We start from the raw sequence: 14,167 nt of genomic DNA on the forward strand, positions 1-14,167 counted from the left end.
TTGGTTGTCGCAAGTCGCAACTTGCTGCTTGCGACTTCTGTAGATGAAGCTATTCTTTTTGCGCAAAAGGTTTGTAGAATAGCCAATTTTTTTTACGGATATTTTTTTCATCATTTTCTCATTGCATCTGAGTTTAATGAGTTAAGTTAAAGGAAATCGATGTCTATATTGCAACGCTGGCTACAACGATTGCGTCATTGAATAGTTTGCGTTTTTATGTTGAATTAAGCTAGGACGGATTTGGATATATCCAGAGCATATTGGACAAAATTCAGCAGCGACGCTACGGAAATTTACAAGAACGCATTTACCTTTTCGTAAATAAAATTAAAGTGTCCAAATAAATTTATAATTGCAAGTATGCTCAAAGAAAATTAAATGAATTATATAGTATGCTTTCCAACAAGGCACAGTGTAGTGTCCACTAGCGTGAGTGAGACACACTGATATGTTCTTTCTCACACTAATGGACACTGTATTACACTGTGTCTTGCTGGAAAGCACCATATTTAATAATATTCAAAATCTTTTTTATATTTAATTATACAATTTGGTTAATTTTCTGTACATTGCTGTGGACAAATCTTAATTCAGATTTTTTTGATTTTTTTTAGAATCAGCAAATATTTTTTTCTTTTCTTTTTGAAATTTTCTTGTGTTGAAAAAACCACTACGTTTTTTGACATATCGAAATTGTATCGATGCGGTCCACTTTACCGAAAGTATTTTATTGACCAATCACATGTTTTGAAGCGTTTTAATACCAAGTGGACCTTAGCCAATGGCTATGTTCAACAGAGAATATAGCGATAAAATTGTTGTAAAATTCTTTTATATAATTGGTTTATATATTTAGATCCAACAGGAACTAAGAGCAAGAACCAATTGTGTTGGAGAATTTTATAACAGTTCCACCGCTACATTCTTCGCTATAGGACTATTCTGTAACACTTAATTTTAACGACAGTGTCGATATCGTTATATTGTCGTTGCGCATATATTATATATGATAAAAAAGCTGCGTAATGACAATATATTAATTATAACGATCAATACTGAACTGTTAAGAGTTAAGGCCTTACTACAATAAAGATTTAAGCTTTAAGCCGTAAAAAATTGACCAATCACAATTGAATATTCTTATAAAAATCGATTATGATTGGTCAGTTTCTTATGGCTTAAAGCTTAAATCTTCATTGTAGACTAGGGGTTAAGTGTCTTTGCGCACGTATTTTGATATATGAAAAAATATGCGCAACGACACTTAACGACATAGATAGTTGTGACGGAATAGCACCCCTGAACGCAGCCAATATCGGAAGGACAACAACCCTGAACAATCCTCGCGCGATAGCTGCTTGGTGATCCGCGACGCGCATCGGTTGGCAGCCCTGACGTTCTTATTGTTGCTGTTTTGTGAGGCCGGTGTGTTTGCTAGTTTACGTTTTTGGTTCGTTGGTTGTTTCCCTCCGCGCGCGGAACCGATCCCACACGGCGATTGTGCATCGGATTTTTACGCGGCGCGTCTTGTTGATCAAAAACAATCGGGATAATTGAGAGAAGACACGGGAGACTCGTCGGTGGTGGTGGTGGCGGTGGTGGTTGTCGGCGGCGGCGGCGGAGGAGAAGAAGAAAATGGAAAATCTGGAGGAGGTGTTGCAGGCGCTTGACGAGTTCCAGAAGATGCGGCCGTCGGTGATCCCGCAGGAGCTCGAGGACTACTTGTGCTGGGTCGCTAAGACCGGCGACCCGGTATACCAGTGGCCGCTGATCAAGACCCTCGTCCGGGAGAAGCTTACGCGCGTGATGACGGACTTCTACGAGAGCTGCCCGACGCTGGATCTCGCGCCCTGTCCCAATGTCGAGCACTTCAACTACGACACGATGAAGAGTAACCTGCTCGAGCGGCTGGAGTCGTTCGTAAACGCACCGTTCACCGTTCAGCGAATATGCGAGCTGCTGACGGCACCACGCAAGGAGTACAATCGCGTCGACAAGTTCATGCGCGCGATCGAGAAGAATATTCTGGTGGTGTCGACGCGCGAGCCGGGGCCGATTACCAGACGCGGCGAGACGGGCGACGGGATGGTGAACGGATCCGTGGAGGAGGACGCGGCAGCCTCCGTCACGCAGCAACAACCGCCACCGCCGTCGCCGTCGCAACCTCCTTCCTCGCAGCAGCCGACGACGCCACCACAGACGTCGGCGCAGCAGCCGGCCGTGCAGCCGCCAACCTCGCAGGACGTCGAGATGGAGTACTGGGAGAAGGACTGCGGTTCTACTGTTACGATCAGCGTGCATACCGCTGTCGAGAACGAGCCGCCACCGTCGCTCCTGCACACCGGAGTAATACCAGCGACCGCTGACTCCGCCTTGGCCAAGAATCTCTTCGCGGACGAGTCCGTGCGGGAGAAGATCGAACAGGTTGCCGCCTCCAGAACGGATCTTGCGACAACCAACTATATCACCTCTGTCTCAGAGTTTTCCACCATATCGAATTTAAATTTGCAGCCGCACGCAAGCTCGCCGGTGTCAGCGACGGAGCCCATCGCGACCGCAGTTCCTGTGGTGCAAAGTCTACCGGTCCTTTCGGGGGCGGCCATCCCCGACGACTCGACGACGGCTCCGGGTGCCGACATAGCGGTGGCGATCGCGATGAACGAGGACGCAGCCAGTTCCCAGCCCAATTTAGACATAGAGAACGAAGAGATTGAAACCGCGGCGACGGCGAGCGACACCGCAGCGACGTCCACGACGACGGCAGCTGCCACGGTGACGACGACGACAACAACGACGGCGGCATCGACGACATCGACATCGGCGGCGGCGACGACGACGGTGACCGTGGTAGCAACGGTAATCCCGCTGACAACGGACACCACGCGGAAGCTGCAGGCCGCTTTCCAGGCGAAACGCTTCGAGTCTGACGACGACAAGTGTACGGATCAGACTTCCAGTGAGAAACCGATGATGGATCCGTCAACCTTGGTCGGCGGCACGGAGGAGGAGCTTGAGCATCTCGTGAAGAATGAGGAGGCGAGCCTGACCAATTCGAGTTCCGAGCGTTTAGATCTTAATGAGATGTCGCGCGACGAAAGTAGATTAACTGAAAGTTTATTACAGACGGACGTCGAGATGAGACCTGACACTCTGGCAGACAGTAATGCCAGGAGCGTCGCTCCCGAGGAGGAGAGGGCTCCAGACAAATCGAGCGAGGAGAAGGGACGGGCGTCGATCCTCGAGGATATGGAGGACGAGGAGAACTTGCGTTCTTCCACGAGCGACCAGACGAACGCGACGGCATTTGTTGAGTCCGAGGAGAAGGACTGTGGCACGGCCACGTCGTCCGACGAACGCACGAGCGTGGTTATCGTATCCAGCAGCGAGACGTTATACAAAACGGATAAACCCATAGAGATACATTCGACGGTTTCCTCTTCGGAAACGTGTTTTGTACGCGACCAGCAGCCTGTAAACCAGAAAGCAGAGAATACGGAGGAGGTGGATACAGTTCTCGAGGCCATTCCTGCGGTAGCATCTTCCAACAGCAACACCAATGGGCGAGAAGAAGCAGTGCAGGAGCAGCCCGAGATTAACGACGATAACTTGAATATTATGGAAATTTCCAACGACAAAATAGCTCTCGTCGAGTCCATGGTGTCCACGGATTCAATAGGCATCATAGAGAAATCTAAGGAAGTAGCGTCTGTAATCGAAAAACTCGATCCCATCTCGCCTGCTATCGTCGAAACGACGGAGGGCTCCGACAACATTGTCAGTTGTCGATCGCCAGAGGACGATAAACTAACGGACATTCAGGACGACAGTTTAGCAAATTTACAGGGCAATAAGGCGTGCGTCACGATAAAAGGGAACCAATCTTCTGTTATAGAGAGTATAGCATGTAGAAGGGAATCGATGGAATTAATGGAGGTCGATGACGACGAAGAGTCACTGTCGACGTTTCAACAGGATGAACCTATGGAGCACGAAACAATGGAGGAGCTATCAAAAAGTTAATCCTAACTTATCTAAATTGGTCACATGTTTCTCCTTCTTTGTTTTGATATCTATTCTTAAGATAGATGTCGTGGAGTACGAATACGTAAATATCTTTGTGCATAAACGAGATGCTTACAAGATACTTGTGACGCAGTATATAAAAAAATATATAAATATATATAAATAATTTCTATAATTGGTAATTACGAATCATTAGATTTGAACAGACGTGAGCAGACGTCAGGCGATGCTCAATGAAATTCTTGACATTCTATCTTAAATATTAATTCCTGCTTTATTTATTTTGGATTCATTGTTAGACTGAATAAGCCTCTGGTATTTACTTACAAGGAGATCCATCGAAAAAAAAGTGAATTTTCTATAACTCTTGAAGGGAAAAGAACACTGCCTACTGCTAAAAAAAAGAATTTGTAACACTGAAACCGCTTGTATAGAAGTCAGATTTGGTAAACATTTCAATACAAATTTATACAATATCCATGGATATCATCTGCTTAGAATAAGGTTGTGCCTATAATTTATAATGTACATTGCATATTGGTCAGGTCAGGTTTATATTTAATGGGTAAATTTTTAAATAATAAAGTATGAGTATACATAGATTTGTGCAATCTTTCACAATTGGGGGTAATGAAACAGCTTTGTTCTTGATCACAGCCTTATACTAAGTTCCGATTAAATTTCAAAATATATAATATCGAAAGAACCACTTACTTTCGAGAATATGTTCGAGATTATTAACTCAAGACATGTTCCTTATAAAAACTTTTTACAGTATATAACATTTGGAAACAATGTTGTTTCGAATTATCCTTTAAAGCTATCCATTTACACTAATATGCAGCTTTATTTTAAACTTGGTTTAATTTATTTTTCATCTTTTCCAAATTTTTAGAAAAAGATGAAGAAAGATATTAAATAGAATTTGAAGTTAAGCTATATTGGTGTAAACAGATTTGAATCTGCTAAAATTGTGTAAAACTAACTTAAAATTAATTATTTCGAATATATCGTTTATAATTAGTGTTTCAAATTAATTTTATGATTTCTATTATCACATTAGTAGGCAAGAATTTTTCTTTTTTTTACAATTGTTTGCTATATAAAAGAGAAAAACTCTTTAGTGGAGCAAAAAAACTATGTTCTACAAATTTATGCGGCTTTTAATGACATTAGGTTTCTGGTTCCTTCCGTTTTCTATGTTTATTTTTGAACAAGTAAAAAAATTTTAAATCTAGTTATACGAGAATAAATCTCAACGAAAAATCTTAAAGTGGCCCATTATAAACTAATAAAACCGATTTTATTGAAAATCGATCCAAGTTAGGACCCATTAGCATTATGTCGAATCGCTTACAGTTATATGTATTTGCACAAAATGTTCTCGAGCGAATTCGATGTGGTTCTACCGGAAACGTTATTAGAATATTGTAGGAATGGGAATATTAATTTAAGAATTAATATAGGTTAATAATCACATAATATACGAATGTGGATATCTAAGAAAAAAATAGCTGTACATTATTTTATAAAAAAATATATAAAACTGAGATTGTCAATTTTTTTCTATCTTTTATTCGTAGTGTATATGTACCTGATCCTATTAACAGAAAAATATTTTAAAAGAAATTGAAATAGAGAAATAAAGCAATTATAAAGTGTTGTATCATCACAGCAATATGTAATAATTTATATCTCGCCGGCTATTTTCACAAACGATTCTGCATATCTTTCTATAACATTCAGCAATAAACGTACAGCACTAGATATATTGCACTTTTCTATTTTTTTTATTCCAGTCGGATGTTAAATTTCTACCAAAAAATATGCCGTATAGAATTTTTTATAACTAGATGTACTTTGAAAGATAATAAATATACACAGTATATAGTATATGTACATATAATACATTGATGAGGCCGAAAAGAACGAATCGGCGAATAATCAACGCAATGCACCTATGCGAACGTTTGATGTTTCACTAATTTTTTGAAAAGACCGTGTTGCAGATTTGTCAGCTCAATGTAAGTGCCGGTTTCCGCAACTTGTCCCCCGTCAAGTACCACGATTTTATCCGCGTTCTTTATTGTACTGAGCCTGTGGGCGATGGTTATTACCGTCCTTCCACGGATAGCACGTTCTAAAGCCTCCTGAACGAAATATTCACTTTCCGCGTCTAAGGCACTAGTCGCTTCGTCCAGTATTAAAATTGTTGGTTTCTAGAAAAATGAAAAAACATGTTATTTTATGCCTCAATAACAATTTATAATTGTTAATTGTTAGTTTATAATTTTACTTTTATCAACGCCCTGGCAATGGCGACTCTCTGACGTTGTCCACCGCTAAGGGCTATACCCCGTTCCCCGACTATCGTATCCAATCCGTCGGTCATTTTTTCCGTGAATTGTAACACGTGCGCCTGTCTTGCGACCTCCACTACATCGGAATCCGTCGCGGATTCCATCCCGTACAATATATTATCCCTTATGGAACCGCTAAAGAGAATCGGCTCTTGGGATACGACACTGATTTGCGATTTCACCCACATTGGATCGAGCAAACGGAGATCGTGATTGTCCAAGAGTATTGACCCTCTCGTGGGGTCGTACAGTCTCAACAAAAGCGACGCCACGGTAGATTTGCCGGAACCAGAAGCGCCAACGATAGCCGTCACGGAGCATTTCTCTATATCTAAACTGAAACCCTTCAGCACGGGCGTCTTCTCTCGCGTCGGATACGCGAAGAAGACATCCTGGAATGTCACGTTGCCTGACAATTCCTTCTCTAAGATTTTCCCACCTTGAGTAGGAATAACCGGTCGACGATCGATCAACTCGAAGAGACGTGCATTTGCGCCCAGGGCCTTGTTCAACTCGCTGTACGCCTTGGACAATCCATTCAAAGATATGCCCACGTAACCAGCATATAGGAGAAAAGCGCTCAAGCTTCCGATCGTTATATCAGAATTCGATACCATGAACACTCCATTGTAGAGGACCGAAAGAGCGATAGCGTTCCCAGAGAGACCAGTCATGCCGAAAAACATTCCTCTGTACAAGCTTTCCTTGTAGCACAGTTTGAGGACGTCCTGCAACTTGGCGTTGTATCTCTCGATCTCACGTCTCTCTTGGGCGAACGCCTTTACAGTTCTTATATTGCTAATTTTCTCCTCTGCGGTTGCATTGACTACTGCGAGACTGCTTTGCAGATTCTTAGAGATTCTCTTCAGGACGCGTCCCCAGATAACAGCAATAACTGCAACAGGTGGTACTATAGCCAAGCCAAGCAAAGCTAAGGATGGCGACACATAAAACATCATGGACACTCCCGTGATAGCCATAATAGCAGAGCGCAAACCATCTGATATGTTAGATGTAACTGCGGAGCTAATAAGTTGTGTGTCTCCTGAAAAAAAGAATATCATAATAAAAAGATTTTGATGTCTCAAGAATATTATATCTAATGTGATAAATATTTTCTAGTTCACAACAGAATTTAAATACACAAAATAGCAACTTAATACTAAAAGTTATTCTTGATGTTTTCATTTTTTAAATTAGTATTTTGTTTCTTTTGAGATATTTGTAAATTTGTATTTTATTTCTTGTATAAAAAATAGGATTCTGAAATTCTTTTTCAATAAATTATGTCCTGATGAAAAATGTTTTGAATACATTATTGAATACATTTTATGTTTTGAATACATTATTATTTTTAAAATAATTTATTTGCTTACTTTAGGATCGATTATTCCAACTTCTTGGTAAACTTACCTATCAGGTAAATATATGTTTGTCTTTATTTATTTAAGAAAAGAAATGAAGATAGACACATGCTTACCTGGTAGGTAAGTTTATCAAGAAGTTTATCAAGAAGTTGGAACAACGGACCTTAGTGGATAAAAAATATTTGTATTTCTAGTGTTAAATTAATCTTTGTTATCAATATTATTAAAAAAAAATTAGGATATTTTTGATACATTTGACAGGATAATGAAAACAATCATCTCTGCCCTAAAAAGTGAATCATCTTAACTATATCCAGCAAAAAGGTATACAAAATGTACCACTCAATCGGCCAACCAATTCTCCTGTACTCTCCCTATCAAACATCGCTGTTTCCTGTTGGAGAATAGCGGCGTACGCCTGTTTCCTAAGGGACTGCGTGATTCTGTGTCCCGCCGTCGACATCATGTAAACTCTGCCAAAGTTGCTTATCCCACCTATGAGAAATACCACAAACAGAGCAAGTGTTAGACGATTAAGGTTCTCCTTCATGTCTGTCTTTTCCACGTTATTGACAACGTCTATCACTTTGCCAAAGCAGAACGGAACCGCCATCGTTACACTGGACGACACGAGCAGCAGAGCGATGGCCTTCATCAGAGTCCACTTCTCAGGGGTGGCCAGTAAGATGAGGGTCTTCAACTCAGAGCGTTTCGTCGCCTTAACTGTGTGTCCTGAAGGCGTAGGCCGCGTCGCACGGACAGCGTCAGACCGGATCGCGTTGGTTGTGTGATGTCTCAGTCCGACGAGCAAGCGGCCTCTCCTCGAAAGTCTGACGGCCTGTCCTGTCAGGCACGTACCGAACAGATACGTCGTCTGCGACACGCCAACCCCGCGGCATCCTGGTTTTCGTAGGGCACCGGGATTAGTCAGTAGTTTCCAAAGAATCGTCATGTTATTCGCGATATGATTGTCACGATGCGTGTCATGCGAGAATTTAATGAATAATGAATCTTGCAGTCTCTAGTCCAGGCTAACCTAAACTATGTAATTCAAGATTTTATTAGAATATTATTACATGGAGCGTACTTGGAACAAGTACCATCAGCTTCGTATGAGACTGTCTACTAACATCGAGTTCGACTCCCGATTATTTTGACTGGTCAGATAATAATTTTTAAATACACACTCCTTATATGTGCTGATTAAGCATGACAAGTTCATTCTGGATTCATCACATTTTAGACACAGGCTTTCTTCGAGTCTCTTCTCTTTTACTGTCACGCGGAAACGACTTGAAACTTTAGAAAAACAACTTCCGCATTTTAAAAAATTATTATATAATTATATCGTCATAGTTTCTCGATTATTTTTAATTTATTAAGCAAGTATCGAATTTAAATCTTTGACTATGGCTGCGTTCCGATATTCACTGTATTCACTGCCAGTACTGTATTATCTGTGGTACTGAAATTTTACAGTGTATGTAACGTAAACTATAGATTTTCAGTACTGGCAGTAAATATCGGAACGAAACCTACATAAATATAAGTAAGTGTCCTGTTCTTTTTAGCTGCACTGGTGTACTGATGCAACAAGTTAAAGTAAGACAAATATATTTTTTCTCATTTTAACTTATTGCACCAGTGCAGCAGAGCAGCTAAAAAACAGACCAATAGACCATCAGTAGCTAACTTCGTATAGTTCAGGGGCCCGATTCTTGAAGTCATTCGCAAGAGAAACGTATACGCAAATACTCGCTCTAACAGAAAGTTGTAAGTTTATTGGTTAATAGCCATACGATAGCCAATAAATTTCTAACTTTTCTGTAAGAACAGAATTTGCGAATACGTTTCTCTTGCGAATAAATTCAAGAATAGAGCCCCTGTGCTTTAATTTTTGATCTTGTTTTTAAACAGGAGTTCTGGCATTTAAACGTGTGCGCATAATTGCATATACCCGAAATCAGCACGAATAAAGGTGTCGTGCTGGATAGTTATGACAAACTGGTGGTAAATTAAATTTGTAGATAATTGAAAATAAATAATTTAGAAAAAATTAAAACAATTTTTTAGTTTTTAGGGTCGGTTTCACAAATTTCGGTTAAATTAGCCAACCGGTTATTCCATTGGATTCGACCAAACGCATTTCTTAATTTTGCTTAACGACAAATACGATTGGTCAATTCCAATGGAATAATCGGTCGGTTAAATAAAATAACCGAAGATTGTGAACCGGCCCTCAGATTCGCTCAATTCGGTTGGCGATCATGCGAAAGTATTGATCGAAGGGAACGGGGACAGCGACAGGCTTCACTGGGCTTCACACTTCACGTTTCGGATTTCAGAACACGTTCTTTTTCCGTCTTGCCGTGCCGTAAACATGGCGCTTAACCTTACTGTCAAAGTGCATCCCGTGGTTTTATTTCAAGTCGTGGATGCATACGAACGACGAAAAGCGGAATCGTTGCGCGTTATCGGCACTTTACTAGGTAATGTATCGAGCAATTGATCGATGGATTTTTAATCGTGATTGTATCTGATCGCAGAAGAGACATGGTCCCCCGCCGACTTTCACTGACACGTGTCATTTATGTTAGTGTAGACAGGGTTGGGTATTTATGCGCATAAAATATAAATAATATACATTATGTAAACTATATAAATTAGGTTTTACGTGTTATCTATGTGAACAATAATCTATAGATCATAGTTTTAAATTTTAGAAATATATATAACAATTGTATTCTATTTTTTATTTTTCATATCATTTATTTTTATTTTTTAATTTCAAAGTTAGATATATTAATTATTTTTTTGTATTGTGTTATTAGTTCATAATAAGTCATATTGCTCTTATTATCTGTTATATGGAAAAATTCATGTACATAATATGTAAATAATTAATATAGACTTTATGGCTTAATCCTAATTCCAGGTACTGTGGAAAAGGGTATTGTTGAGGTAACCAACTGTTTTTGTGTCCCGCACAAGGAATCAGAAAGCCAGGTGGAGGCTGATCTTACTTATGGAATGGATCTGTACGACCTGAACCATCGTGTCAATGCACAAGAGAATATTGTCGGTTGGTGGGCTACTGGCAACGAGGTTATCGCCGTTCTTTATCTTTTTCCATGTTTCTCTCAATAGCACACAACTAAAACAATGTATTGCAGGTTACCACACATTCATCTGTTATTCACGAATACTACGTGCGAGAGTGCAATAACCCAGTGCACTTGACCGTTGATACTACACTGACAAACACAACGAGGATGGCAATTAAAGCTTACGTTTGTGTTCCACTGGGAGTACCTAATGGCAAGCAGGGATCCATGTTTACTCCGGTCAAAGTTCAGGTTTGTCAGAATATTTATCTAATAGGATAAGTGTGATGTTGGTGACAAATTTATATCATCATATAATGTAAATTTTGACTTCTTGTTTTTGTTATTATATATATAGAGAGAGAGTCTTTATATTATATATACATATATATATATATATATATATATATATATATATATATATATGATAAATACATGTATATATTATATAAAACTAAATAATTTATTAACTTTTTATATAGATTTTTAAAATTAATTACCTTTCTATCTTTAATGAATGTTAAACTTTTTCATACAGATTGCATGCTATGAGCCAGAAGTAGTAGGACTGCAGCTATGTTCAAAGACTCAATTGCCATCTCACATACAAGCATCTGGAATTAAATCTACTGGAGGGATAGAACCTATGATGGATCTTGCGCAAGTCTCAGAAGCTTGCTCTAAGCTCTCTTTAATGCTGGAACAAGTGTTGGCATATGTTGATGATGTTTTAGCAGGAAAGCAACTGCCAGATAATCAAGTAAATATAGTAAAACACTTGTTTTTATACTTGCTGTCATTTACCCAATGCACATGAATTGTTCTGCTGTTTCAGGTGGGCAGAGCTCTTTTGGATATGGTACATTCTGTACCGAAAATGACGAGCGACCAATTTGACGAAATGTTTAACAGTAATGTTAAGGATCTTTTGATGGTTGTTGCGTTATCTCAATTGATAAAAACGCAGTTGCAGCTCAACGAAAAGCTTACTTTACTCACTACTCTATGATCAAGAGCATTTTGATCTTTCACGTTGTATAAATATCCAACATAGGAGGAAATAATAGTTCAGTACTGATGCATTTTGATTATTTTTAATACCATCAATTAATTGGAATTATAACAGTATTTTGTGATTATAATAAAGCGTGATTATAATTAATAAAGTATAAAAAGTGTGTCATTAAAGATACAATTATGTACAACGCATCTTATAAATAATTACAATTATACAACATGTAATAAATACAATTATTTATCTTTGCTTTTCTATACATTACTTTGTTAAATTTCATATGCTTGGTAACACTCGTTTATCTATTCATATTTCGTAAGAAGTTTCATCCTTTTGATTATCTATAAGATTGGACCAATCTGGAACTCTATTTGTTTTTAAATATACTTCCTTTGACAAACATCGTAATGGTAAGTCTGTTGTACCAAAAATAGCACCACCTAACCATGCCGTGTAATTTGGTTTACTAGGTGCTGTGTGGAATTTAAACAATTCCACCTTTAATTTGGTTTTATACAGATCGCTTTCGATCAGGGCCAATAATTCCGACTTCAAACGACTTGCGAAGCCTTTCGTCATGGTAGTTCCTCCGACGAGGATAATATTTTCGGCCAATACTCGCCTTGTATCCAATGGGCACTGCAATTTAAAATTAAATAATTTGACACTAAAAATATATGCTTTATTATATAACAAGCTCATGTCCATTTTCAATAAGAGATTAATCTTACTGATTTAACTTTTTTTCTTGCTAATTCTTAATTTAAAATAGAAAAAATAAAGTTAAATTAAGATTAAAGTTAATTAAAATGTTAGTGGAAATGGACATTAGGAGTTCTATTGTACTATGGCAAAGAATTGATGTGAAATTTGGCTTTACCTTAATAATAGCGTCAAGTATCATAGTAGGCAAAGAAAGATTGTCGTTATCTCGTTCCCATAATACTTCGAATGCCTTTTCTCTAATTTCTCCAGGTATTAAGATTCTTTTAACACCAGGATACACAACATCAGGAGGTGAAATTGGAGCAATTTCAGTTCCTAGCTTTGCAGATCTTTCTAATGTAGTTACAAAACACGTTCTTACTTTGATATCCTCCAGCATCTTCTCTGACAAGTCTAGATTACTTGCTGTGTCTTGAAAGTATTTTTTTAAATTCCTACAAATTATGGAAATAATATAATCATAAATTTATTAAAGTTTATATCGAATAAATCTCAATACAAAAAGAAAAGTGTGACTTACTCATGTATAATCTGTCCACCTAAAGATAAAGCTTGCCAGGCTTTAAGTATTGGTATTCCTCCAAAAACTGGAATCAGAGTTGCTTCTTGATATCCAACATCCAATACCAAGGCTGTGTTGATACCAAGAGTACTGATAACTGCCAAGTGACTTGGCAGAAATAGTATAGAACCAACTTCAAAGTGCTTGAACATTACTTTCGCAAGGGTATCTCTGAATGACGTCACTGCCAATGGAGATTCCAAAAGCAATATCCTTGCATCTTTTGGACTTATTACAACATACCTGTATCAAATAAACCATTTAGAAATGGAAATTTTCTAGAACATAATAAAAGCATAGAAACTTAAAGATTTACTTAAAAAACAATAAATGGAGAAAGTCTACAAGCAGCTGATAGAGATCCTCAGTATCCTTATAATCAATGATTTTGCGTATTCTCTTTGATTCTGAGCATCTTACTTCTGTTCGAATGATACCACGTGGAGACACTTCTCCAGCATAGCCAAACCTGTGCGTTGTAATAAATATACATAAATATATAAAATCGAAATAAAAATCTAAAAAAAATATATGAAACGCTTTTCGCTTTTCAGTACTCACTTTGTGTACGCGCTACCAATGTCAAACACTACCATTTGTTTATCCGAAATATATCTCATACCCTCGTATCCGCGAAGCATTTTCTTGTCTTATTTTACTTGTCTATGTACGTTTCTTATATACTTTTAACTGATTAATATGCACAAATTCCTCTTTATAACACTTGACAGTTATGCAGCTGAGAGAGCTAGAGAAAGCTGACAAAAAACAAATTGTGCGTTCATTAAATCATAATTTAATTTGTGTTCAGAAACTCAATTTGATTTGACCCGCATTTGAAAATAAATGAAAATGCACCAATCAGAACAGAGTATTTCCGTCCAGCAAACAATAGTATTGTTCGTTAAGAAATTGGAACAACCGGTCCTTAATTGTTGATTAGTCTATTGACCAATCGTATTTGTCGTTAAGCAAAATGAACAAATGCGATTGGTCAATTCCAGTGGACT

At 38.5% G+C, this 14,167-nt stretch overlaps 4 protein-coding genes across 6 annotated transcripts; 2 read left to right on the forward strand and 2 right to left on the reverse strand.

Moving 5' to 3' along the window:
- Positions 1-1,295: 1,295 nt before the first annotated feature.
- Positions 1,296-5,571, forward strand: LOC105835312 (cell wall protein DAN4). The gene has a single exon (XM_012678452.3). It carries the CDS (start codon positions 1,636-1,638, stop codon positions 4,018-4,020), a length of 2,385 nt encoding a protein of 794 aa, XP_012533906.1. The 5' UTR covers positions 1,296-1,635; the 3' UTR covers positions 4,021-5,571.
- An 11-nt stretch (positions 5,572-5,582) lies between these two features.
- Positions 5,583-9,282, reverse strand: LOC105835313 (ATP-binding cassette sub-family B member 10, mitochondrial). 3 transcript variants are annotated; one of them, XM_012678454.3, is made up of 4 exons: positions 8,881-9,282; positions 8,090-8,791; positions 6,320-7,428; positions 5,982-6,242 (listed from the first exon to the last, which is right to left on the reverse strand). In XM_012678454.3, exons 2-4 carry the CDS (start codon positions 8,700-8,702, stop codon positions 5,982-5,984), a joined length of 1,983 nt encoding a protein of 660 aa, XP_012533908.1. In that variant the 5' UTR covers positions 8,703-8,791; positions 8,881-9,282. The 3 variants fall into 3 exon arrangements, with proteins under 3 accessions (XP_012533907.1, XP_012533908.1, XP_012533909.1); XM_012678455.3 differs by having other exon boundaries at positions 8,090-8,650; positions 8,838-9,282; XM_012678453.3 differs by having other exon boundaries at positions 5,583-6,242; positions 8,090-9,281.
- An 848-nt stretch (positions 9,283-10,130) lies between these two features.
- Positions 10,131-12,114, forward strand: LOC105839235 (eukaryotic translation initiation factor 3 subunit F). The gene is made up of 5 exons (XM_012685406.3): positions 10,131-10,239; positions 10,686-10,855; positions 10,924-11,106; positions 11,393-11,614; positions 11,690-12,114. Exons 1-5 carry the CDS (start codon positions 10,131-10,133, stop codon positions 11,861-11,863), a joined length of 858 nt encoding a protein of 285 aa, XP_012540860.1. The 3' UTR covers positions 11,864-12,114.
- LOC105839234 (actin-related protein 10) lies at positions 11,933-13,946 on the reverse strand. The gene is made up of 5 exons (XM_012685405.3): positions 13,719-13,946; positions 13,474-13,626; positions 13,116-13,400; positions 12,750-13,029; positions 11,933-12,508 (listed from the first exon to the last, which is right to left on the reverse strand). The coding sequence occupies exons 1-5, from the start codon at positions 13,796-13,798 to the stop codon at positions 12,176-12,178; spliced, it is 1,131 nt and encodes a 376-aa protein (XP_012540859.1). The 5' UTR covers positions 13,799-13,946; the 3' UTR covers positions 11,933-12,175.
- Positions 13,947-14,167: the final 221 nt, after the last annotated feature.

Source organism: Monomorium pharaonis, chromosome 3, assembly GCF_013373865.1.
Source record: "Monomorium pharaonis isolate MP-MQ-018 chromosome 3, ASM1337386v2, whole genome shotgun sequence".
In the NCBI taxonomy this organism is placed as follows: Eukaryota; Metazoa; Arthropoda; class Insecta; order Hymenoptera; family Formicidae; genus Monomorium; species Monomorium pharaonis.

What these genes read in the sequence shown, in the direction of transcription:
- LOC105839235 (XM_012685406.3), top strand. Translation starts at nt 10,131, where the DNA reads ATGGCGCTTAACCTTACTGTCAAAGTGCATCCCGTGGTTTTATTTCAA. An exon ending in TTACTCCGGTCAAAGTTCAG is followed by an intron (nt 11,107 to 11,392) that starts GTTTGTCAGAAT and finishes TTTTTCATACAG; the next exon opens with ATTGCATGCTATGAGCCAGA. An exon ending in AGCAACTGCCAGATAATCAA is followed by an intron (nt 11,615 to 11,689) that starts GTAAATATAGTA and finishes CTGCTGTTTCAG; the next exon opens with GTGGGCAGAGCTCTTTTGGA.
- LOC105835313 (XM_012678453.3), bottom strand. Translation starts at nt 8,702, where the DNA reads ATGACGATTCTTTGGAAACTACTGACTAATCCCGGTGCCCTACGAAAA. An exon ending in ATTGGTTGGCCGATTGAGTG is followed by an intron (nt 7,429 to 8,089) that starts GTACATTTTGTA and finishes TCTTTTTTTCAG; the next exon opens with GAGACACACAACTTATTAGC. An exon ending in TTGCCAGGGCGTTGATAAAA is followed by an intron (nt 6,243 to 6,319) that starts GTAAAATTATAA and finishes TCATTTTTCTAG; the next exon opens with AAACCAACAATTTTAATACT.
- LOC105835312 (XM_012678452.3), top strand. Translation starts at nt 1,636, where the DNA reads ATGGAAAATCTGGAGGAGGTGTTGCAGGCGCTTGACGAGTTCCAGAAG.
- LOC105839234 (XM_012685405.3), bottom strand. Translation starts at nt 13,798, where the DNA reads ATGCTTCGCGGATACGAGGGTATGAGATATATTTCGGATAAACAAATG. An exon ending in ATTGGTAGCGCGTACACAAA is followed by an intron (nt 13,627 to 13,718) that starts GTGAGTACTGAA and finishes TACAACGCACAG; the next exon opens with GTTTGGCTATGCTGGAGAAG. An exon ending in TACTTGACGCTATTATTAAG is followed by an intron (nt 12,509 to 12,749) that starts GTAAAGCCAAAT and finishes TTTAAATTGCAG; the next exon opens with TGCCCATTGGATACAAGGCG.